Raw genomic sequence first — 26860 nt, forward strand, 5'->3', positions numbered from 1 at the left:
TCATCCTATGTATGTCTATACAAGTCATCCCCAGGTTACAGCAGGGTTCCGTTCCTGTGTACGGTTCAGATATGTGGCCACGGACTGAGTTTCCAGGTGGCAGAAGATGCCTGCAGCCCCACAGCAGCTGGCAAATCCACCCCGTCAGTCACCCAAATGCTCTTTCGTATGTATGGGCTGTACATAAGTCAGGCGTTCGAAAGCTGGGGAAGACCTGTACATAAGAATGGCATATCTTGTGGGTCTCACTCTTAAAGGCACAGATTTCTGGGGTAAGGTAGGAAGCGTTCTAGATTCCTACTCCCCTGTAGTGGAAGAAATACTTCCTCATTTACTTCGGAAGGACCTAGCTCTGATTTTAATGTTGCCTGATCCTGGGATTAAGACAAGAAGCAACAGTTTCTCTGTTGTGTCCCACCAGCACAGGACTCATTTTATACTGGTACATGATCATTTCTATAGTCTATCCATAGAATAAATGTGCTCTCCTCTGGATACACCCCCACCCCACTCTCTCGGTACAGAGATTATCATCTCAGCTTTTAATTAGTTCTGAGACTGTTGGATGTGGCAGCTTTTTTAAAAATATTGATTTTAGTCTTTATAACAAAGAATTAATGATGGTGTAGGATTTCTCTTATAATAGTTTGCTGTTGAAAAACCTCACTATAGAATCTGTTATAATTGCTAAACTTCAGTCAGACTAAAGTTGTCATTTCCAATTCGCTAACCATTTTCCCAGGGCTGGGTGGACACAGCAATTTGCTTCCTGAGGACGAGTTACAAGAGAAATTCTCTTCCAACCCTGCCGACCAAAAACCCTCCTTAATAAATAGTTTGGAATGCAATCACAGAATGTTACATCATTGCAGCTGGTTTTGAATTGTTCTCATGTAATTGAGAATAACGAGTGAATATAATCTCTTCCTTTCACAGCACACTAAGACATGTTTACAACTGACCTTGTGTTGAAAGGTTTACAAAAGACTGCACTAGTTTTGCAGCAGCCCCATAGGAAATTGAATTGTTACCCTGTAACACACAGCTAAATCCATGTCTGTCAGGAGTAAATAACACTAATCCTGTTAAAATGGAATCCACTAATGAGTATTTTATGTACTTTCTAAAGTTTTAATTATTTCCTGCCACTCCACAGCAGCATTTTACTTAGTAAAGTGTCATTTTTTAAATATTTTTGTCTAAAATTATTTTTAAAAATGGAAGCAATTTTACAGATTTGTGAATTTGGTTTCAGATTAATATTCCATCAAATCTTTTCAACCAACATCTGCTTCATCCCCTTGAATAAATAGTTTAAACTAGCTGTGTTTCTTGCACTTCTAAAATCATAGAAAAGTGTGAGAGAGCCCAGCCACAAGTGGAGAACAGTAGATACAATTATTTCACTAGGAAAGCGAGTGAGACTGAATTTAATTTCTCACCTTGGAAAAGAGAGCTTAGACATATGGAGGGCATGTGATCATTAGCTATCCTTCAGTACAAGGGTGATTTGTACTGGGGAGGAAGCCATTGTTAAAACCGCTGTCTGAGGAATCCAGTCATATTCTGTCAGGGAGGACCTGCTCAGTCATGACCCTAGCCACCCAAATGCACTTCTGTTTCTCAGGTCAAGTAAGTATCAGTTTAAAACTGAACTGACCATCTGACCTAGGTACCACATACAGACATGGTAAAGTTGCTTTCAGCTCAATGACCTTGAAAAGTCCTCCTCACAAATATCTGAAATCTGGTGTCTAAATTGGGAGACCTGTCCCATAGACTAGTCAAGCGACAGCCTAATATTGTCATACTCATAGAATCAAGCCTTACAGGGATGTCCCTGTTTCCTCTATCCCAGTCTCTCAGCTTGTCCTTCCCACCAAAAGGGCAGACTCAGCAAAGGTAGTGGTATAATGCTGGGACGAAGTAGCGCTCAAAGTTCATTCTAAACCCCATGAAGCTTCAAAGTATCAGGTCAAAACATTAGCAGAGATGAGGAGAGAATGACTGCTGTTGAGATCAAAGCAACATATGACTGAGTGTGACAGAGAGTCCTGGTAAAACTGAAGTCAATGGGCATTATGGGGAAATCACTCCAATGGTTCGAGTAATATCTCGCACAAAGGAAAATATTTGTGGTTATTGAAGGTTAATCATCCCAGCCCAGGACATAGCTGCAGAAATCCCTCAGGCCAACTACCTTCAGCTGCTTCATCAATGTGCTTCCCACCATCATAAGGCAGAAGTGGGAATCTCTACTGATAATTGCATCATGTTCAATTCCATTTGCAATTCCTCAGAAAATGCAGGTTGCACCTGCATGTGTCAACAATATTCATGCATGAGCTGATGAAGTAACAGTCACACCATACAAGTTCCAAACAATGATCACCTCAAGCAATGGAGAATATAGCATTTACTCTTGATATTAAGTTTGTATTTCTATTGTCAAATCTCCCACTATCAATTTCAGAAGAAACACAACAAGACCAGCTCCATAAATCTTGTGGCTACAAGAGCAGGCTGGGGATCCTGTAGTGAGTGACTCACCTCTTGACTTCATAAAACCTTTCCTTTGTCTTATAAGACACAAATCAACAACATGTCTGCCACAAAGAAGGACAAGGGCAGCAGGTGAACAGAAACACTTGCATGTTCCTTTCCAAGTCTCACACCATCCTGACTTGGAAATATATTGTCATTCCTTCATCATTTCTCGGACTATGTATTAGAACCCCCTCACCATAAAACCCTTGGATCTCCTTCATCACAAGGGCTGTAACAATTCAAGAAGCCTGCTCATAATTACCTACTCAAGGACAATTAGGGAATCAGGATGGGAGCATCCTTGTTAGTGATATTCATATCCTGAAAACTGACTGAAAGTCGATCGTCACATGTGCACCTCCCCCCATCCCTTCCATCAGCTGCACGAGGATCCGTGTCTAGTGACTCCCTGAGATCACTGCTCCTGTTTCCACTGCCACTCATACATTACCAAAGGACTTTGAGGCCTATGTTGACAGTCTTGGCAGAGGAATTATAACACAGGGAAGCTGGTGCATAAGCAACAACCTCCTGATCTTAGCAGGAAGGAGGGACCAGAAAGTGAGTGACAACATAAAGCCTCTATCCTGTTGTAGCCCTCGTCTGCCTTCAAAAAGTCAAAAGGTTCTGTCTTTGGGGACTTCAAACCTTTAGCCCACGCTTGGTTTAGGCACTCACCTCAGGGTTGTACACCATGTGTGGCCCTACCAGGAATATGAGATTCCAGGCCACATAGATCCAAGGGGTCATTGGAACATGAGCCTCTCCAAGGAGTGGAAGAGAGTCTAATAGCAGCAGTGTAGTGCTGTCAGATAAAGACACCATGTTGAAACAAATAGGGGTTTATTGAAAATTTTCAGAGAAACAAGACATAATTGATACACAGTCCTCTGACCTACAATGGAGTTTGCCTGGAACAGTTGCTGGTGGTGATGACATAAATTAAGTGGTTCAGATTCTTATACTGAGAAGGGAGATCAAATGCACAGATTCCGAGGCACATTACCAGCATGATGTGTATCCTGGAATATGGACACTGTATGACTTTCCAACCAATAATATTACTTGTTGAAGCTAGGCCCTACTGAATCTCAGATACAATATATTCAAAATCTGATGTGGCATTTGGGATCAAGGCTGCTGCCTGTTAGCAGATGGCAATTATTAATTCCAAATGAAAAAAGAAATGATTGGAATTTTAGTAACATTTTTAATGAGAGGCAGTAGAAATCTCTCTCCTGGGTGATGGTTTCCCCTCCAAAATTGTTGGCACTTCCAGAGCTGGCCCATCTTCTGAAATGTCCAACATAACTCTGACCACAAAACCAAATGTCAGTCTGTGACGTGTTGAGTTTAGTGATGGTGCGAAGATTTTGTTTTCTTAACATCAGCTTGAAGTATGTACTTTTACATCTGTTCCAATTATGTAAAGCATAATCCACACTGTTTGCCAACTAGGATTCAGGTGCTTCAAATGTGAAAGTTCATTTTGTGGGTTCAAGCATCAACCTGATATGTAAGACCAGAACTTGTGGGACTTGGGCATTTCACGGTACCCTTCTCCCTTAGCTTTCACCTTAAAAAGTAATTGGCAGTAAATTGCTGGAAGTATAATCTGGTGATGTCATCAGGAGGGCAACAAGGCTTCTCAGTTAAGCGTGTAACCAGCTGTCTATCTCTTTAGTATTAAGGCTTGAGATTAAGAAACAGAGAAATGAGAACCAGAATCAAAACAGGCAGAAAAATAGAAACAAGTAGAGTGAAAAATTATTTGTTAGAGGAAAGACAAAAGAGAGGAAGAAGTAAGAAAAAAATTAGAAGTTTTAAAATTAGCATCTTTAAAATCTCTGATAACAATTTATTAGTTGTAAGACTGAGACTTATTGGATTCAATCATTCCCTTTCTTGCTTTGCAGCTGCATGAAGCTCCTGATTTATTATGCAGTTAAATTCTCACTCAAACTTTGTGTACATGCTCTTGTAGAGGTTCATGGGGGCTAACAGTGGAGCAGTTTAGTTGTTTTAATTTATTCATTCATTGGATGTGCATGTCACTAGCTAGGCCAGCTTTTGTTTTACCCCTTGTGAATTGTCTGCGAATTGAGTGGCCATTTCAGAATGGGATTCAGAACTGTAGGTCTGGTCTTGCAAACAGACCACATCTGAAGGAAAATAATAAATTAACTGGTAATCCAGTGTGGTTTCATGGTCATCCTTACTTATTGGTATTGGTTTACTATTATCACATGTACCGAGAGAGTGAAAAGCTTTTGTTTGCATGCCATCCAGACAGATCAATCCATATGTAAGAGAAGGTGCAGTGCCAGTAGACAAATTAAATGCAAGGGCCATGGCGAGCTAAACTGGGAGATCAAGAATTCATCTCTTAGCAAATGAAAGGTCTGTTCAGGAGTTTGATAACAGTGGGATAGAAGCTGTCCTTGAGCCTGGTGGGACATGCTCATAAGCTTTTGTATCTTCTGCCTGACGGGAGAGGGGAGAAGAGGGAATGACTGGGGTGGGAAGGGTCCTTGATTATGTTTACTGCTTTCCTGAGGCAGCAGGAAGTATAGACAGAGTCAATGGTGAGGAGGCTGGTTTGCATGATGGACTGGGCTGCATTCACAACTCTCTGCAATTTCTTGTGGTCTTGGGCAGAGCAACTGCCATACCAAGCTGTGAGGCATCCGGATAGGATGCTTTTTATAGTGCACCTGTAAAAATTGGTAAGAGTCATTGGAGACGTGCCAAATTTCCTTAGCCTTCTAAAATACTAGCTTTTTAAAGTAATTCCTTGATATACATAAGAGAAGTGTTCCTGGAAAATGTTTTGTTAAGTGAAATTTTGGAAATGGAAAAGGCTGGGTTAAATCTATCATGGGTATTTGAGTACAGTGTATTCATTGCCTGCAGAGTGCTGTGATATTCATTACAGTGAAAAATAGCTTCTTAAATCGATGCCACATATTTCCAAAGAGTCAATGACTTTGTAGCAAAAATTCATGAAGCAAGTGTTTGTAAACTGAGAAATTACTGCAATTCAGTTTTATTTAATTACTTGAATTTATATTTCCCAGCTGATATTGTGGGATTAAATTCACAAGAGCATAAGAAATGGGAGTGGGAGTAAGCCATATGGCCTCTTGAATTTGCTCTGCTGTGCAGTATGACCAGAGGTGATTTGATCTTGACTTCCACTTTCTTTCCTGGTCCCCATGACTTCCTGAACATCTAAACAGTCTTTCTCAGCCTTGAATATGCTCTTGACTCCAGATCAAAAGTCCATGCCTCTGGAGAGGAGTCTGGTAACTTAACCACAGTAGTGCCATGGGTGAACTCATGCTGGAATTTGTAACTATCCTTAATTCATTGGATTTTTTAAAAAAAGGACATGGAAATAAATCCAAGATTGAAAAGTGCTCAATGTGTTACCTGATAGCAGCAGCACTTTAACTCTACCTCCAAAATTCAGTTCCTTTGGAAGGAGTATTTAGGGCTACCTACCACAGTCAATTTTAGCCTCTATCACAAGAAACATTAAAAAAAATCCACCAGAAAATGACAACCCTACATAAGAAGGGATCGGAACACTGTGTTCAGCATTGGACTCCAAATTATGGATGTCAAGGATTTAGAAGAATAGACTGCAGATTGCAAAGATTACATTGATGACTGCATTGATGCCGCGTCCTGCACCCATGCGGAGCTCACCAATTTCATCAACTTCGCCTCCAACTTCCACCCTGCCCCGTTCACTTGGTCCATTTCCGACACCTCTCTCCCCTTTCTAGATCTCTCTGTCTCCATTTCCAGAGACAGATTAACCACAGACATCTTTTACAAGCCCATTGACTCCCAAGTTACCTCGACTACACCTCTTCCCACCCAGTCACTTGCAAGGATGCTATTCCCTTCTCTCAGTTCCTTTGTCTCTGCCGCATCTGTTCTTATGATGAGGCTTTTCTGTCCTTTTTTTTCAGAAAATGGGGTCCCCACCAGCTATCAATGCATCCCTCACCCACATCTCTTCTGTTTCCTACACGTCTGCCCTCACCCCATCCCCCTCACCACCACAGACATAACCACCCTACGAGCCTCCGCATCCAACATATCATTCTCCGCAACTTCCACCATCTCCAACAGGATCCCACCATCAGGAACATCTTCCCCTCCCCTCCCCTCTCTGCTTTCCGCAGGGATCGCTCTCTCCGCAACTCCCTTGTCCACAAGTCCCTTCCACCAATCCCCCTCCAGGCACTTATCCCTGCAACCATACAAAGTGTTACACCTGCCCCTACACCTCTTCCCTCACCACCATTCAGGGCCCTAAACAGTCCTTCCAGGTGAGGCCGTCCTTCATATGTGAATCCATCAGTGTCAATTGTTGCATCTGGTGCTCCTGACATCGGTGAGACCCCATGCAGACTGGGGGGGACCGCTTCGTCGGGCACCTTCACTCCATCCGTTGTAACAGCCGGGATCTCCCGGTGACCAGCCATTTTAATTCCATTTCCCATTCCCGCACCAACATGTCTGTCCACGGCCTCCTCTACTGCCAAGTTGAGGCTAGACGTAGATTAGAGGAACAACACCTCATATTCCACCTTGGTAGTCTCCAACCTGACAGCATGAACATCAAATTCTCTAACTTCTAGTAAACAATCCCCTGTGTCCCCTCTTTGTTTTCCCTTATCCCACTGGCCCCATCACCCCTCCCCTTTCCCCTCCTCTGCCCCGCCCCCTCGATCTGCCCATCGCCCACCCATTCCTCCCTCCGGTTTCCCTCCTCACCTCCTTCCCTTTATTCCGTGGTCTACTGTCCTCTCCTATCAGCTTCCATCATCCTCAGCCCTTTGTCACTTCCACCTATCACTTCCCAGCTTCTTGCATCATTCACACTCTCCCCCTCCCCCACCTGCCCTTCTTCCCCCTCTCATTTGGACCCACCTATCACTCTCCAGCTCTCGCTCCACCCACTCCCCCCACCTTTTATACTGGCTTCTCCCCTCTTTCTTTCCAGTCCTGATAAAGAGTCTCGGCCTGAAACGTCAACTGTCCATTTCCCTCCATACATGCTGTCTGACCTGCTGAGTTTCTCCAGTATTTTGTATGTTGCTCTAGACTGTAGATTCAGTAGGATGTTACCCTGAATGAGGTGATGGAAATTTATGTCAAAGTTAAAGAAAATTGGGCAAACAAAATAGGTAAAATAAGGTACTGTTTCATTTCTATGCAAGACTATTTCACACCTCTGGAATTCAAAATAGAAAGTATTTTCTCATACACCTTAGTGAACATGAAAACTGTAAAAACAATTGCAAATTTGTACTATCTTACCAAATTTTCACAATGGAAATGATTGGCTTTTTGATGAGTTTGGTTGATCTCCTAAGATAAGCAACTGGAACGCTTATATCTAATTAAGGTAAGTTTAGCCCCAATTAGGCCTTTTTCAATAAGCAGGATTGCTTATTGGTACTTCATCATTGTCTCAGCTACAGGAAGGCTGCACAACAGTGCAAACCCAAGAGAGTAATTGTGAGGTAACTCATAAATGCAGCATATGGAAAATAGATGAGAATAATTTGAAAAGTTCACCAGACTATACAAATACTGATGGTGAGGGTGCAGCCACACTCATGAATTATAAAGACTAAAAGGTTCCATTTATCTAAATGAATTAACTCACTCTATTGACTGACCGCATACAGTTCATTCCCTCAAGCAGCCTTTCAAATCCATTTATTTTCTCAAAGTTTCAAATGTAGTCCAGATCAGCCTTTTCAATTTGCAAGTTATACATTAGATCTTTTGGGTTTCTGATGTGTTTACTCCTGTTGAAAATACCTGCCCCAATACAATCTCACTTACAGATCTGTACCATGGAGTATGAGAAAAGGAAATGAATTATGGTTGTCTCAGGTTCGGATTGAAGCATGATGCTGGGAGTCTTTGCTTTGTGTTGGGCTGCACTGCCTTTGAACAAAGATTGTTTATTATTCACACTGGGAGGCTGAATCGGGGAAGTTCCATTTGCCCCACACTGACACTCCTTATTGAGTGCAGCAGAAAGTCCCATTTTGGAGACTTGATCACAAAAATGTAGGCTCACAAATCAGAAAAGTACAAAGGGATTGCAGCATTATTGGAGGTGAGGTCTTTCAGATGAGGTTAAACCTGACGTTTATTCAATATTTACCTCATAATCATCTCAATTATTTCAAAGAACACCTGGCCATTTTTCTGGCCTTTATCTACCTGGTCCCAGAGCTCTGAAATTATAGACACCACCCCCCCCCCCCCCCACCTTTCCAGAATCATTTAAGATGTTCCTCAAAATCTACCTGTCTAACATTTTAGTTAACTGTCCTGATATTTCCTCATGTTGCTTAGTGTCAAGTTTAGTTACGTGAAGCACCTCGGTAAGGTTTACTGTGTTGCTAGCACCACATAAATGTAAGTGTTCAACACATTATGGTGCATGTTGTAGTTTGTTTCTTATTACTCTTCAGCCATCTCTTGTATCTTTTTGTTTGTTCCACTTCTTTGTACAAATAAAAGGAAATCATTTGCTTCAGAATTTACTGAAGGCAGTTCACCACTATCCATGTAATTCCCATGAAAAAAAGCAGTGTCAGTAAGGACTGACCATTATGCCTACTTCTGCAAAAATATGAAGTAAGTCGCTGATTGATTGCAAACTATTATGGATTAGATCTAAACACGGCATTATTAGACACAATTGTTTAATGAGAAGTAAACGATTAGCCATGCATTTTGTTACTCCGCTTACAAACCCCATTGTAATGCAAAGCCATCAAGCCACAACCAGAAAGATTTTTTTTTGAGGGTTACATTTACATTGGTTGTTGGTAAACTCAAATTTATGCTTCATTTGGCAAAAGCTATTAAATGAAAGAACTTGCAATGATAAGGAGAGCCAGGCTGTTACAGAGCAAGGGAATCATAAATGAAGCATTTTCCATTTAAAATAACAGGCACTACAATCCACTAATGCTTTCGGAGTAAAATCAGTTTCTAGAAATAACAGTTATATTCTAACCATGGACTTTTTCTAATATACAAAGATGAGGAATTCTTATGGAAGCCAAATTTAAACCAAACTTAAACACATTGCTTGAGATTTTATTTTGATTCCCTTCTGCTCTTAAAGAGTCAGCTTAACCATAAGTCAGCCCATCGATGGAAGAGTCTGTGGTTCCCACATTAGTCTTATAGCTGCCACAGATCCCACAAGACTGGAGTGGAAGCAAGTCATCCTTCAGCTTGAGGGATATCCAAGAAGAAAATAGTTGTTAAGCTATTTATTTCAAACTAATCAATGGCTATGTTAAACTATACAATAAAGAAATTTTATCTGAATGCATTAATCAAAGGGTACCAGAAAGAAATTAAATGGCACAGTGGTTAAGCTAGTGAAGCTGCTGCCTCACAGTGCCAAAGACCTGGGCTCAATCCTGACCTCTGCTGTTGTCTGCGTGTGGCTTGCATGTTCTCCCTGTGACTGCGTGGTTTCTCTTGGGTGCTCAGGTTTCTTCCCACATCCTAAAGATGTGCATGTTGGTAGGTTAGTTGGCTACTGTAAATTGCCCCTAGTGCATAGGTGAGTGGCAGAATCTGGAGTTATGAGAATATGGGGAGAATGAAAAATGGGGATTAATATAGGATTAATGTAAATAAGTGACTGAAGGTCAGCATGGACTTGGTGGGCAGCAGGACCTGTTCCATGCTGTATCTTTCTATGACTCTATAAGCCTTATTTTGCTGACACTTTATTGTGAGTTCTATATTAACCTCCACTGTATTCTCACACTTTTCTCTTCCAGACTTCATACGTAATTTCCCCCAGTGTAATTTCAAGAGCTAGAGTTCTTCCTCAGACACAGAGAAACTATCCTTCAGTCTTCAAAGACAAACTCTGGAATAGACTTGCTTGTCCCAGCTTGAGCCTGGCTGATGTCAATTTCATTTAATTAGGCTTCTACAGTAGGAATGTAAAGACATTTCTCCATTATCAGTCACCATCTGGCAATTATGCTGCGGTGTACATGCCCTAGCCATAACATAAATATTGTCAGTAGATAGGAGAAAATAATCTTGCACTTTTCCCAGAAGTAAATTCACAGTCATTAGGCTGTTCATGTTGAGAGACATGTTTAATGGGTAAATTCACAACTTGTATGCTTTGGCTTCAAATATTTCTTATGTTACAGAAGTTAGAAAAAAATGTATTTGAGCAGAAGGGCCAAATATTGCAAAAATTAACACAAACAGTACTAGCCCTCCCTGTGGTTTACACATTCATTAACTAACAGCCCTTTCGTCATCTTGATATCGGCTCAACACAGCTTCCCCTCTGGTATTGGAGATTTAATTTACAACAAAAATAATAGAAAAGAACTGGATATATTTCAACAAAGATATATTTGGAGATTTAATTCCGAAAGCAGCTAGTACACTTTATAAAGGTCCTTGCTTAGATTTTAATTGTGGCTAAAAATAGCAGAGATTGTGTTACCACTGTGTAATATATAAAAACAGAACATGCTAGAAATATTAATATTAGGTCAGCAACCTGAAATGTTAACTCAGTTTTTCTCTCCACAGCTACTGCCTGACTTGCTGAGAATTTCTGGCATTTTCTTCTTCTGTGTCAGAAATCCACCATTCACAGCTTTTTATTTGCATTTGTTAATTCATCATGGGTACTTGAATTCCTTATATGTATGTGCAATATCAGTATTGCTGCCAGACTGACCAATTATATTACCATCGCCTAAGGCACATGTTGTAGCACAGACCACATTATCCATACTTTCTGAAAAAGGATGATTACTGAACACACTGCAAAGTGCCATGCAATTGTGTTCCAGAACTCCTGGACATTTTGGGTGCATCTGCAATCCTCACCTGTTGTACTCTGTAGTCAAGGGATCATGGGAAGTAATGACATTCTTTCTGCAGAACCTTTATCCACTGCATTATTGTAATGCCCAAGAGTAAACCAAATATGATGTAACTCATCACAATAGAACTTAGATTGTAGGAAATTTGCAACTGAACCACAGTGTCATTTGTTAACTATCACACTCAATTACAACGTTAAAAAGACATTTAGACAGGTACATGGATAAGAAAGGATTAGATGGATATGAGCCAAACACAGGCATGTGGGACTAACTCAGGTAGACCATTTGGTCAGCATGGCCGTGTTGGGCTGAAGGGCCTATTTCTGTGCTGTATAACTCGATGACTTTATGACTCCCACCATTCAGCTTCCCAGATTTGTAACCAAGTAATTATCTGATTAATTAATATGTCTGATGACACACATGTCAAAATTCAGGATATTTCATGATCATTTCAACAGATGTTCAGGAAGGGAGGTTGGAGCCATTCAATCAACAGTTAGATTGCTCAGCGTCTCTCTGGAACAAGTAAATCAAAACACCTATGACAGAATTGATTTCACCATTCCAACTGGACTTTGGAGTATCCAAAGCTGGGCAACTTGCCCGAACATTATGGGCAGCAAAATAGGACAACGTGAAGGTGTATTGAATACAGGATTTTTTATGTTGGGATTTCCATTGTTCAAATAAAGCATGTCCAGGGGAAAGCCAGGTATTGGAAAGTGAAAGAGAAATTAGGATTAAGACAAGTTATCTATATATATTTGCAAGTGGCAAAAGATGTTTAACTGAGATTTTAGATTGATTGCAGTTGTGCACTCTATTGCTATTGGCACTGATGTACAGGAGCTCACCAACAGTCAAAGAGTCTGTGCTGAGGTTGTGAAATTGTGCATGCACAGTTCATGAAATGCCAATCAAAACTACACCTTGATAAATGGGGCATTTGCATTTCAGGCCCATCACAACACTCACAGACATTTCTCGAATGCTGCCGGTACTTTAGCACCCCTGCTAATGCATCTACCACAGGAAGGAATCAAGAACAGCTATTCCTAATTTGTCTTCTTTAAAACAAAATAAAACCTGTGCCCATTTAAGGTGTGAGTACAAAGAAACACTCTGAAGCAGTGAGAATATTTTGAAGAGAGCTGATTTTACCTGGATACAATTGCTTTCAGCTGAGCTCCAAAGTAAAATTGGATTATGTCCAACCCTAGACTGATGGCTAAGTACAAAGATCTGCTGTGTTCAACTTCTGATTGATTTTTTTTAACAGTTCCTCTTTCACCTCTTACACAGATCACACGAGAAAGGACAATGCTACAAATGGATATTTTCATTCTTTTGTTGATGACCATCATTGACTATGTTTCCAGTGGAGGCTATTCTTCAAAATATGTGCGCCCAATGACCAAAGGCCCACTGGGACCCCCCTTCAGAGAAGGCAAAGGGCAATATATAGGTAAGAAGTAATTAAGAGCAGATTTCATAGATTGAGTCTTAGAGGGAAAAGCCTATGGAAACCATTACATTTCACTGAAATATTAATTTGATCTGCTGCATAACAGACAACATTTATGACATTTGACTTGATGTATAAAGTCTAAACCATTGTGGATATTTTTCTGCTCCATTTTTTGGTATTTCCTGCATTGATGACAGGAGTAACTTGGAACAGAATGGAAGCAGTGTGTATTTTATCATGTAAATATTACAAACAGGGCAGAAATAAATACATTTCAAGAAATCTTCAGGGACGAATGCAATATTGTGAGTGCTCTTTAAGTGGTTTTAATATTAGCTCAAGGTATGTCAGCTTCAGCCATTTGAACTTTAAATCAATTCCTGATCTGTGAACGCACACTGTGAATCCAAGACTTATGGGCAGATTCAGGGAGACCGATACTCTCTGTTTGCCCCATCTCTGGAGAGCCCAACAATGGGGCCCAGGCTGGGGAATTGCCTCTCAGGTCCTGTGCCATGTCACAACAGCTGCTAGATCTGAGACCCAGTTAGTTTCAATGGGGATTCTAGATCTGCAGATTTGGAGGCAAAGGGGGAGGTAAGTAATTTTGTAAAAATACGTTGGTTTAGTTTATTGTTTTTAATTGTTTTTGCATTTTTATTAACCTTTAATTTTTTATATAAAATAGTATTTTATTTGCTTCAATTTCAATTATTTTTAAATGTCTCTAAATGACGGAAGATACAGTTGGATCCTCAGTCTTGTCTTCTGTCAGGGCCATATAGGGGGCAGGGCCTCTGCATTGTACTGCCCTTGGCCTGGCTGTGTTTCAGACCTGACGGGGTCAGTGAGATCAACCCCCACATCTGGCCTAGGTAAGGATGAGCTGTGCAGGGACTGCATTTCAGGCTGCAGGCCTGATTCAGCATGATCTGGCCCATCATTTCTGTTCGTTGCTCTAAAATGGAAAAGAGATCTGCATCTTTGACGTCACCATTTTGTGCCTCAATAAATAACCCTTTCCGTGAGTACCTGAGAATCACACAAACTAGTTGCCTCCATGCCTTCGATGTTGAAAGCACTGCTAGATTGTTAAGGCTCACATACTGCTGAAATAAGTAATTATTACACTGCTGTAGCACATCACATGGGGAACATAGTGGGTTCAGGTTGAAAGAGACCCTAACACACTCACAGGTCCAGTTAGGGAATAACTGCAAAACACTATTTCACTAGATGCAAATGAATAGCTGTAAATTAAACTAGTAATATGTTATAAAAACCCATCTTGTTCAATAATGTCGCTCAATGAAAGAAATCTTTTGCAATCTCTTCCAGTCTATACTTGATTCTTTGCTGCCCTAGTAAGCCACTCTGTTCAAGAGCCCAGCTGGGAATCAACAATAACTGCTGAGCTTTCCAGCAACAAAATTCAATTCCCTTCCTTAGTTTGGATGGAATTTGCATATTTGTGGACTGCAAACCATGTTAATTCCTGGGACGTAAAATGATTAATAACTCTCTGTCAGCTTTCAGGATTGAAAACTACAAACTCTGGATTTTCTTTTGTTCCTGGTCTCCTCCTTTCCTTTTCCCAGAGTCCAGATAGTTTTTGGAATAGTTCCATGGCTACTCTCGCTTCCCCTGTCCTCTTTTGTACGTGAGACTTGGTTGTGAATTATTATGGGATATTGGTCTTGTGGGAACTCATTGCCAAGCCTGATTCTGATCTTATCCAATGTCAACAAATACACTTTCCAGCATGCATAACATAACTGTGATAAGGAACGGGATTCTTGGCTGACTTCTCACCCTCCCTTTCTTTGTCAGTGGTATTTCCTTAATGACCAGCTACCTCAGCAGGACATTCAGACTCAGTTGTCTCTGGCTTGGTTCATCCACATACAGAGTTCTTTCACAGGGAAATGAGACAAGTCTTGCCAGCCTAGGGCATGTACCATTGAGTACAATGATGCACTTAGCAGGTTTGATGCAGAAATATTACAGGAATCTCCCATTGTGCATACACTCCAAAGGACTCAATTGAACTTTTTACAGCGACAAATTAGAAAAAGAAAATGCAATAATGAGGAAACTCCAGAGACAGAAAACAAAATTTAAAAGAAGTAGAACGTTTTTGTTATGAAGAGTTCGGTATCTCTATTTGGTACCTGCACTGTTCTCCACACTATAATACCACAAGAGAGCAAAAGTACCAACTGAGTCCCAGTTCAACTGAATTGAAATGTCCACTGCTGTTCTGAAAATCACTGGGGACAAGTTAATAAGCAACAGTTGTTCAAGATTAAGCGAACAGATTTGAGAAGTATAGGGGTCAGTAATCGGTTAAATATTTCTGACCCTAGGCCCACAGGGTGCTGTAAAATTCTTGCTACTGTCGTGTGTACATAATTAGAAGTTTATGTTTTCACTTTACTTGTGCCATAAATTAAAATAGGATGACATGGTTTAGTTAACTTTCCCCATCAGGACTGTGGTTGTTGGGATGGCTGATTAAGGCAATGATAAGCTGAGCTGCATGGATCAGGAAGGTTTCAGTTTCAATCCTGGTCTGTACTGAATTAGCTGCTCTCTATTAGGGCCAGGGACAGGGCAGGGGTCAAGGGTCCAACAATGGGCCTCAGCTCTCTGGGATTAAGAGGAGAAAATTTGCCAACTGCCTGTTAATCGTTGAGGAGAAGCTGCATGCAGTCAATAATGTACATTCTCTTTGCCTGGTTAAGCTTGATCTACCTAAACAATAATTGTAATGGACATGAACCACAGCCATTAAACCCAACTGAGGCACTGCACGTGTTTTCTGATGGAGAAACGTTTCCTGTAATCGTTACTTCATTGAATCAATTAAGTGTAGGATATTAGGTAGGATAGGATTAGCCTGGTTTGTGCTGGGATCCTTTCCCTTTGAGCTCTATGTTGACAGCTCTGTTAAGACTAATACACTGATACCTTGCTTAGTGCTTAGAATGTGTTCCCAGAAACAATAGCACTAATGGAATCATGGTAAAAGCATTATACATAGAAGATGTGTAACTGGCAGTGTTGCTGTGCTGTGAACCTGGTGTGAATCCCTGCCCACCCCCTGCTCCTGCGCTGCGAACCTGGATTCTGGGAACCTGGGTGAATTACGTTCCCCTACTGGCACTTTCATATCAATGATTTGGTGTGGAGCAGCTAGCCTTGAGGGTTGATGTTGGGTGGACCGGGGGGAGAGGTGCTCAGCACTGAGATATGGGGCTCAGGTTTCCAGTGTGCTGAGTGTGGGCCATTGCTCCACCTACTCTCTGTGTGAACAGACGATCTGGATACTACAGCTTCTCTCATCACCTCCTGTTAGATGTGGTGGAAGCTTCTGTCTCCTACTCTCTTTATTTGGGTGCACAGCTCTCTCCAGCTCCGAGATTTCTATCCAATAATGCTTAGTGTCCGCTGTTGAGCTTATTACCAGAGAAATCTCCAGGTTGGGGAGAAGTGAGCAGCTTAACAAAGAGATGGAGAAACAGCACCTTCCATTACATCCAACAGGAGACCATGGCATCTGGGCAGTTTGTCAACACAGGGAGCATCCACTGCCAGTTGCCAGCAGTGGCCCACACTCACTGTGCTAACCTGATTGCAGCCCTGAGCCCCACATGGCGGGGTGTAGTGGCCATATTGCTTGCTGTGGCCGACCCAAAACCAGCCCTCACAGGCAACCTCTCCATGCCGAGCAATGGGGAGTAGCAGTGAAGAGCAGGAATTTACGCCAGGTTCTGACCTTCAGGTTCCTGGCACAGCCTGACTGCATGTCTCTTTGAAAGTAAAGGGTGAGAGGTATCTGTGAGTGTCTGGAATGGGGGATCAAGAGCACTAACATGAATTGGTAAATTGGTTTATTTTTGTCACATGTACTGAGGTACAGTGAAAAACTTTGTTTTGCATGCCGTCCATACAGATCATTTAGAAACATAGAAGCATAGAAAAACTACAGCACAATTCAGGCCCTTTGGCCCGCAAAGCTGTGCCGAGCTTGTCCCTACCTCAGAAATTACTAGGCTTATCCATAGCCCTCTATTTTTCTCAGCTCCATGTACCTATCCAAAAGTTTCTTAAAAGACCCTATCGTATCCGCCTCCACCACCGTTGCCGGCAGCCCATTCCACGCACTCACCACTCTCTGAGTAAAATACTTACCCCTGACATCTCCTCTATACCTACTCCCCAGCACCTTAAACTTGGGTCCTCTTGTGGCAACCATTTCAGCCCTGGGGAAAAGCCTCTGACTATCTACCTGATCAATGCCTCTCATCATCTTATAAACCTCTATCAGGTCCCCCCCCATCCTCCGTCGCTCCAAGGAGAAAAGGCCGAGTTCCCTCAACCTGCTTTCATAAGGCATGTTCCGCATTCCAGGCAGCAACCTTGTAAATCCCCTCTGCACCCTCTCTATGGCCTCCACATCCTTCCTGTAGTGAGGCGACTAGAACTGAGCACAGTACTCCAAGTGGGGTCTGACCAGGGTCCTATATAGCTGCAACAATACCTCTCGGCTCCTAAATTCGATTCCCCGAATGATGAAACACAATACACCATATGCCTTCTTAACCACAGACTCAACCTGTGCAGGCGCTTTGAGCGTCCTATGGACTCAGACCCCTAGATCCCTCTGATACTTCACACTGCCAAGAGTCCTACCATTAATACTATATTCTGCCAACATATTTGACCTACCAAAATGAACCACTTCACATTTATCTGGGTTGAACTGAATCTGCCACTTCTCAGCCCAACTTTGCATCCTAACTATGTCCTGTTGTAACCTCTGACAGCCCTCTATACTATCCATTACACATCCAACCTTTGTGTCATCTGCAAACTTACTAACCCATCCCTCCACTTCTTCATCCAGGTCATTTATAAAAATCACAAAAAGTAAGGGTCCCAGGACAGATCCCTGAGGTACACCACTGGTCACTGACCTCCATGCAGAATACGACCCTTCAACAACCACTCTTTGCCCTCTATGGGCCAGCCAGTTCTGGATCCACATTGCAATGTCCCCTTGGATCCCATGCCTCCTTACTTTCTCAATAAGCCTTGCATGTGGTACCTTATCAAATGCCTTGCTGAAATCCACATTCACAACACCCACTGCTCTCCTTTCATTAATGTGTTTAGTCACATCCTCAAAAAATTCAGTCAGGCTCGTAAGGCAGGACCTGCCCTTGACAAAGCCATACTGACTATTCCTAATCATATTATACCTCTCCAAATGTTCATAAATCCTGCCTCTCAGGATCTTCTCCATCAGTTTACCAACCATTGAGGTAAGACTCACTGGTCTATAATATCCTGGGCTATCTCTACTCCCTTTCTTGAATAAGGGAACAACATCCGCAACCCTCCAATCTTCTGGGACCTCTCCCATCTCCATTGATGATGCAAAGATCATTGCCAGAGGCTCAACAATCTCCTCCCTCGCCTCCCACAGCAGCCTGGGGTACATCTCATCCGGTCCCGGCAACTTATCCAACTTGATGCTTTTCAAAAGTTCTAGCACATCCCCTTTCCTAATATCCACATGTGCAAGCTTTTCAGCCTACTGCAATTCCTCACTACAATCACCCAGATCTTTTTCCATAGTGAATACTGATGTAAAGTATTCATTAAGTACCTCCGCTATTTCTTCTGGATCCATACACACTTTCCCACCGTTACACTTGATAGGCCCTATTCTTTCGCATCTTATCCTCTTGCTCTTCACATACTTGTAGAATGCCTTGGGGTTTTCCTTAATCCTGCCCGCCAAGGCCTTCTCATGTCCCCTTCTGGCTCTCCTAATTTCCTTCTTAAGCTCCTTCCTGTTAGCCTTATACTCTTCCAGATCTCTAACATTACCTAGCTCTCTGTACCTTTTCTAAGCTTTTCTTTTCCTTTTGACTAGATTTATTATAGCCTTTGTACACCACGGTTCCTGTACCCTCTCGTGACTCCCCTGTCTCATTGGAACATGCCTATGCAGAACTCCACCCAAATATCCCCTGAATATTTGCCTCATTTCTTCCATACTTTTCCCTGAGAACATCTGTTCCCAATTTAAGCTTCCAATTTCCTGCCTGAGAGCCTCATAATTCCCTTTACTCCAAGTAAACGCCTTTCTAGTCTGTCTGTTCCTATCTCTCTCCAATGCTATCGTAAAGGAGATAGAATTATGATCACTATCTCCAAAATGCTCTCCCACTGAGAGATCTGACACCTGACCAGGTTCATTTCCCAATACTAAATCAAGCACAGCCTCTCCTCTTGTAGGCTTATCTACATATTGTGTCAAGAATCCTTCCTGAACACACTTAACAAACTCCTCCCCATCTACACCCCTCACTGTCTGGAGATGCCAATCAATGTTTGGAAAATTAAAATCTCCCATCACAATAACTCTGGTATTATCACATCCTTTTAGGATCTGCTTCCCTATCTGCTCCTCGATATCCCTGTTACTATTGGGCGGCCTATAATAAACACCCAGTAAAGTTATTGACCCCTTCCTGTTCCTAACCTCCCGTAGACAGTGCCTCCATGAAGTCCACCTTTTCTGCAGCCGTGACACTATCTCTGACCAACAGTGCCACTCCCCCACCTCTTTTGCCTCCCTCCCTATCCTTTTTGGAACATCTAAAACCTGGCCCTTGAAGTAACCATTCCAGTCCCTGAGCCATCCAAGTCTCTGTAATGGCCACCACATCATATCTCCAAGTATTTATCTAAGCTCTAAGCTCATCCGCCTTGTTCACAATACTCCTTGCGTTAAAATAGACACACCTCAAACTGGTCTGAGCACGTCCCTTCTCTATCACCTGCCTATCCTCCCTCTCGTACCTACTACTAGCTTTCTCTATTTGAGATCCAAACACCTCTTCCCCAGTCTCTCCAGTTTAGATCCCCCTCCCCAACAGTTCTAGTTTAAACTCTCCCCAGTAGCCTTAGCAAACCTCCCCGCCAGGATATTCTTCACATCAGTGCATTGAGGTAGTATAAGGGAAAGCAATAACAGAACGTAGAATAAAGTATGACATAAATCAGTGCTCTATGGGATAACAGTGTATGAAGAATGGTCATTTGGGTGACTCAGCAACAATTCTAGGCCAGGAGGTGGGGAGAAAATTGCCATAGAAAAGAGAACCATGGCTTCACTGTAACATAAATGTGCATTTGGGCATAATACTAAAAATAGGCAGATAGTTAAAATTTGATTTGGTTTGTGCTTGTTCTGTTTTTCTGCGTTGCCATTTAAAGGAACAATGTTGTTGAATGTTCACATTTAGAATCTTCAAGTGAACAGATGTCCTCCTTACATGAAGAGATAGAAATATGTCCTGTAACATCTGGGCTAGCATTTTAGCAAAATAAGTTAGTTGGAAAACAAATGGTAAGGAAGAAAGCTCAATTCAGTGCCTCATGAAAAGCTGTGAGATCATGAAGAGTAAGGCAGTGTTGAAAAAGAGGCTGTCTTGCTGTTCGTAATCTCTGAGTCCTAGTACATGAGAAATCCAGGTCGTGAAATAGCTTCAACAGTTAAACATAATTGATCAGAGCAGGGAAAACTGTTACCCACTGAGGACTCCCTGGGTGGAGGCAGGGGTCCACAGTGGAGGTTACTGCCATGACTCAAAATAGTAAGAGAGTGCTAACCAAGAAAAAAGGTTTGGTTAACTTTGGGTTTTAGAAATTGATTGATCTTGGGAGGGAGTAATAGCTGATGAAGGTAAGAAAATCATCCTGGAGACTGCCTGAATCTATATATAGTAGATCGAGTAATACTGCATGGAAACAGGTCCTTCAGCCCATGGTAGGGCAGAAATTATGAACCACATATGCCAATATCTAAGTATTATATAGCACAGACCCAGTTCAAGTTCCTCATACACCTTACAGAAATTGCCATTGTGATTCAATTACAAAATGATCCATAATTAGAAACAGAATTGAGCCGAAAACTTGCCCATGAATCAGTCATCAGCACAGAAAATGGTCCAGAACTACCCATAAATCAAGACAGACTGTACAGACAGGATGACTCGGATTGTAAATCAGTTAGTAAAATGTACAAGTATACAAAGGAGACATCTTACTGTCACTTTGACTTTTCATGTAGGTAAATGGTACTCCCAGTTTTACTGAACAGAAACAAATCTAATTCCTTGCCTAGAATAATATCAGTAGGATAACACAGGCTGATATACAGACAGCTAATTCAGGCTTTCACATAGTCAAACCACAGAATTCTATTTCAATTCTATTAGGTTGAAACTCCTTATGAAGCAGAACATTTCTTCTGGGCATCTAGCAGGGCAATACTATATTTAGATAATTCATATGAAGAAACAACTGACTCACAGACCAGTGAAAAATTAAAAAGACAAAAACAGAAAACGCTGGAAATACTCAGCAGGTCAGGCTGCATCTGTGGGAAGAGAAACGGAGTCAATGTTTCAGGTCGGAGACCTATCGTCAGAACTGAAAAGGAGACAAAAGAATCTTGTATGCTGCTTGGAGGTTGAGAGAAGGAGATGTCTTTGATAGGTTAAAACTGGGGTATCCACTGTGTTAAGCTATAAACAAGGTTATCTGGTCAATGAATAAATGGGTGAGAATGTAAACAAAAGAATGCGGGAGTTGTTAACTGGAGGAGACAAACCCAGCAGGTGATAGAAACAAAAGGGAAACAAAAAGAAGAAAGCACAATGCACAGCTCAGTTTGGCATGCCACCTTCTCCTCCACCACTAATCATATTTGCTCTTTTAAGGATCCTAGCTGGTTACTATTGGTTACATTTAGGTTAATGTGGTTTGCCACATATCTTATACTCATGAAGATTGATGTTTAATTTTTAAAGAGAATTGAATTCCTTGCCATCAGCAGCATGCTGTAACTATTCTAAACAGAATTACACAAAGCTATTTTCATCTATAACCCATGGGTCAATATGAAATTGAGAACTAATTGTCAGATATTCTATGTAAAGTTAAGCTTTTTAGTCTGCTGGAAAATAACCTTTCTTTCTCTGAAAATCTCCATTTAACTTTCTCCCATTCAGTACTGTTCAGGGTATGGCTGTGGTACAGTTCCCACGAATCTATTCTTATGTACATGTTAGATATGGTCCCATTACAGTTTAGAATGATCCTGGTTCCATCTGACAGCCACGTAGCAAACTTCCAAGTTGAGAACGTCACAGAGATCTGCACTGTGCAGACTGCCACTACAGTCCCTGGAGATGAATGAATAGTGCCCCCAGCATTTTGGAGTTGGGGGAAATCATTGTTGCCTATTCTGTCAAAACAAAGTTACAATGAAATACTTAAGCAAACTATTGCACTTCTGCTCCAAGAGTTATGTGGAGGATGTAATGTAAGCTGGCAGAGTGGAAAGATTAGGATATTGAAAGTCAGGAAGTTATTTGTTTATTATTGTTGATTTATTGATTTTTTAATTCAAAATAATTGGTAGAAGGGGTGATAAGGAGATTTTTTTTAACCCAAAGGGCTGCAAGGGTCTGGAACTCATTGCTGAAATGGATAGTTGGTAGAAATCCTGATTGCTTTAAAAAAAATACTTGGAAATAAACCTTAAGTACTGTGACTAACAAGACCATAGACCAAGAGCTTTAAGGTATGATTAGACCAGACAGCTATTTTCTTGCTGGTACGGCTATAATGGGAGACGAATGACGTCCTCCTGCACCATGAATTTTTATGATTAGTGGTTCCAATGTCTACCAGTTTCACTGACTAGTTAATGAATGCTCTTAGGGAGAAATGAAACATTGTGGTGGAAAGAGAAGAATAATTAGCAGTGCACAGTAATTTAACATCTACCAGGTGGGCAGTTCACTTCTGTGCATAATCACGGTTATTCAGTAGTCAAGAATGTACAATATTGCAAGGCAGATTAAAGAGTCAATAAGTTTTTCCAAGGAGAAAGATTATTCGCAGAACCATAGACTATGTATAGACAATTAGAACAAATTGTGTCAGGTCTCAGGAAGGAAATGGCTTTGTCTGTGACTTTTATGCAGCAATGACATCTACAAAGCACGCAATAGATTAAGCAAAGTTCCTCTATCAATTAGATCCACTGTTTTTATGTAGCTTTGAGTAAAATGCCATTTGGACCACTCATCTGTTTCTATCTAAAAAATAATTAGTCTCTGCCATTTTTCCTTTCTTTTCAGAGGATGTAGAAATTTGTCCCTGATTAATAGCACTAAAAGTGCAATGTAGTAACCAATGCGCATTGTAAGGTTTCCCAATGATTGGTTTATTACTGGGACATGGTTCCATGGATGAAAAGCAACCTTCTGTGGACCAAGTGGTTATATGAATCTTGCTGGGGATTGTTGTGAAGCAATCTTACTCCTCCGATATCTCAACTGCACAAAATGTGGGCTACACATGCATATCCATCCAATAGGGCTAAACATGCATATCCATCTGGTGTCTCTAGGCAATGATAAGGGAGAAAAATCCTAAAAGTTTTATTTCCCCTGGTTCCTTCAGTGGCTGGCCAATAACAAGCCCGAGTTAGAGACAGATAATGCAGATGAATATCCAGGTCCACTGGGAAGCTGGTCTATGTTCATTAGTAATTAACAAATACCTACAGACATGGTTCAAGTGTTTCCATTGGCTAGTTGCTGACATTGGTCAAACCAGCATAATAGATCAGGAATTTTTAAATGCAAGTCATGATGAGAGCGGAGTGAGTTTCAGTAATCCTTAATAGTGGCTTAAAAATCATTTCATGTAAAGCTAGCCCCAGCACAAAACGGCCTTTGATCTCAATAATGATCATTGTGGTTTCCACGGAATTTTTAAATTTATTACCTATTCCTCCATGCTCTTAAAAGATAGTGGTCTCTCACTCTCTTGAATGGCAGCAGTCTTTCTGGTGAATGTGCTTTTATGATGTTGATGGCATTTTTAGGATTCAGACCCAGTGATAATGCAGGAATGGTGATATATTCTGAGTCAGAATGGAGTCTGGCTAGGAGGCGACCTGCATTAGGAGGTGTTCCATCCATCTGCTCTTCCTGTCCTTCTTAGTGGTAGAGTTGTTGGAGTAGCCTCGGATAGAAACTCCAGTGCATTTTGCAGATAGTATGCACCTTAGCTACAGTCATGCATTGGTGGTGGAGGGAGTAAGTTTTATAGGTTCGGCGGACTGCCTTGACCTGGATTTTCTTGAGCTTTTTGAATATTCTCAGAGCTGCAGTCATCCAGGCAAGTGGAGAGGAGTCATAGATTCATAAAGTTATACAGCATGGAAACAGGCCCTTCAGACCTACATCTCCATGATGACAAAGATACACTAATCCCACTTGCCTGTGTTTAGCCCATATCCCTCTAAACCTTTCCTGTCCATGTAACTGTGCAAATGTCTTTTGAAAGCTGGAATTATACCTGCCTCTATCACCTCCTCTGCCAGCTCGTTCCATATACCCACAACCCTCCGTGTGAAAAACCTTCCCCTCAAATCCCCTTTAAATCTTTCCCCTCTCACCTTAGACCTATGCCTTCTAGTTTTAAACTCTCCTATCCTGAGAAGAAGACTGACTATCTAGCCTATCTATGCATCTCATAATTTTATAAACCTCTGTAAGGTCACCCATCAGCTTCCTTCGCTCCAGGGAAAACTGTCCCAGCTTAGCTGATTTCTCCTTATAACTCAAGCCTTCCAGTCCAGGCAACAATCCTGTGAATCTTTTCTGAATGATCTCTAGCTTAATCACATCCTTCTTATAGTGACCAGAACAGCACACAGTACTCCAAGTGTGGCCTAAGCAACAATTTATAGTATGACGTCCCAATTCCTGTACTCGGTGCCTTAGCTGATGACTGCAAGCATACCATATATCTTCTTCACCACCCTGTCTACCTGTGACACCACTTTCAGGGAACTATGTATTTGTACTCCAAGGTGTTGCTCTTCAATAACATTCCCCAGAGTCCTGCCATTCATTGTGTATGTCCAGCCCTGGTTTAACCTCACAAAATGCATCATTCTGCACATGTCTGGGTTAAATTCCATCAGCCATTCCCTTGCCCACTTTCCCAGTTGATCTAGATCCTGTTGTAACCTTAGAGAACCTTCTTCACTGTCCACTATACCACCAATTTTGTTGTCAACTGCAGATTTAGTGATCATGCCACCTACATTTTCATCCAAATCATTTATGTAACAAACAATGATCCCTGTGGCGTGCCACTGGTTACGGGTCTCTAATCTTAAAAGCAACCCTTCACTACCACCCTCTGCCTCCTATCACCAAGCCAATTTTGTATTCAGTTTGCTATCTCACATTGTATCCCATGTATTCTAACCTTCTGGATCAGCCGACCTTGTCAAAGGCCTTGCCAAAGTCTATGTATACAATGTACATCACCCCGCCCTTGTAAATCTTCTTGATCATCTCTTCAAAAAATACTTAATCAAATTTAACACAGACATAGAAGAGTACAGCACAGGATAGGCCCTTCAGCCCACAATGTTGTGCTGACCTAATTAAGCTAATGACGCCTAATCAAATTAATTCCTTCTGCCTGCACGTGGTCCATATCCCTTCATTCTCTGCATATCTAACATATCTAACGCACCTATCTAACAGCCTCTTATTTGTGAGTCATGATCTCCTATGAATAAGGGCATGCTGACTATCCCTAATCAGCTCTTGCCTTTACAAATAAAAATAAATTCTGTCCTTCAGAATCCCTTTCAGTAATTTTACCACCACTGATGTAAGGCTCATTGGCTTGTAGTTCCTTGGCTTGTCCTTGCAGCCCTTCTGAAATAAAAGCACAAAGTTAGCCATCTTCCAGTCTTCCTGTACCTCACCTGTGGCTAACAAAGACACAAAAATCATGTTCTTGATTTGTACTTTGTAAATATCAGTAGACTTTTAGGAGTCAGGATATGAGTCATTGAATGCTTTGATCAGATTTGATCACAATATTTAAGTGGCTGTTCTAATTGAACTTCCGGTCAATGGTGATTCCCCAGAATGTTGATGGTGGACGATTTGGCAGTGAGGATGCCATTAAATATCAGGAGTAGGTGCCTAGACGCTCCCTTGTTGGAGGTGGTCATTCTCTGCTCTGTGTGTGTCAAATGTCATGAACTCATGCCTGAATGATGTCTAAGTCTTGCTGCATGCTGACATGTACAATATAATTTCTGAGAGGTTATGAATGGGATGAAACATTGTGCAATATTCAGCGAACATCCCCACTTCTAGCCTTGTAATGGAAGGAAGGTCATTGATGAAACAGCTGACGATAGTTGGGTGAGGGACAATGCCCTGAGGTACTTCTGAAGTGCTGTCCTATGGCTGGGATGATTAACCTCCAACCACCAGAACACGTCATATCCAATAGCTTCATTCTTACGAGGGCTCCACGTTGTCGCACTCAGTCAAATGCTGCCTTGATGACAAGGCCAGTTATCTCATCTCACCTCTGGAATTCAGCTCTTTGGCCCATTCCTGGACCAAGGCTACGATAAGATCTAGACTGACTAGCTCAGGTGAAACAATTGTACCTGTTTATGACTGTTTGAAAGGTTTCTTCAAATTAAGCTTAATAATTTTGGAAGCAAAGACATTAGTTGTAACATATTACATCTATTAAATATTAAAATATTTAATTTACTAAGAAACAATTCAGGATGTTGCAGTGATTGTAATAAATGGTCCAGTATAGTTTTGAAAGTCACTTTAAATGGTTTAGAATAAAGTTACTCGTGTGACTTTATTCCTAAAGATGCTGTTTTTGTGACATTTTCAGATATGTTAATAAAATAGGTTAATAAAAGGCTAAATATCTATCACAAATTAAAATGAACCTTTTAATGGTAAAA

At 41.4% G+C, this 26860-nt stretch overlaps 1 protein-coding gene across 1 annotated transcript in view; it reads left to right on the top strand.

Moving 5' to 3' along the window:
• Positions 1 to 26860, top strand: part of col8a2 (collagen, type VIII, alpha 2) — a 161249-nt gene that overhangs the window by 91320 nt on the left and 43069 nt on the right. Inside the window, exon 2 of the mRNA XM_052036240.1 lies at positions 12783 to 12945. Within this exon, the coding sequence (XP_051892200.1) occupies positions 12783 to 12945 (163 nt within the window). The remainder of the gene's footprint in view (positions 1 to 12782; positions 12946 to 26860) is intronic.

The sequence above is a fragment of the Pristis pectinata genome, chromosome 22 (genome assembly GCF_009764475.1).
Source record: "Pristis pectinata isolate sPriPec2 chromosome 22, sPriPec2.1.pri, whole genome shotgun sequence".
Lineage (NCBI taxonomy): Eukaryota > Metazoa > Chordata > Chondrichthyes > Rhinopristiformes > Pristidae > Pristis > Pristis pectinata.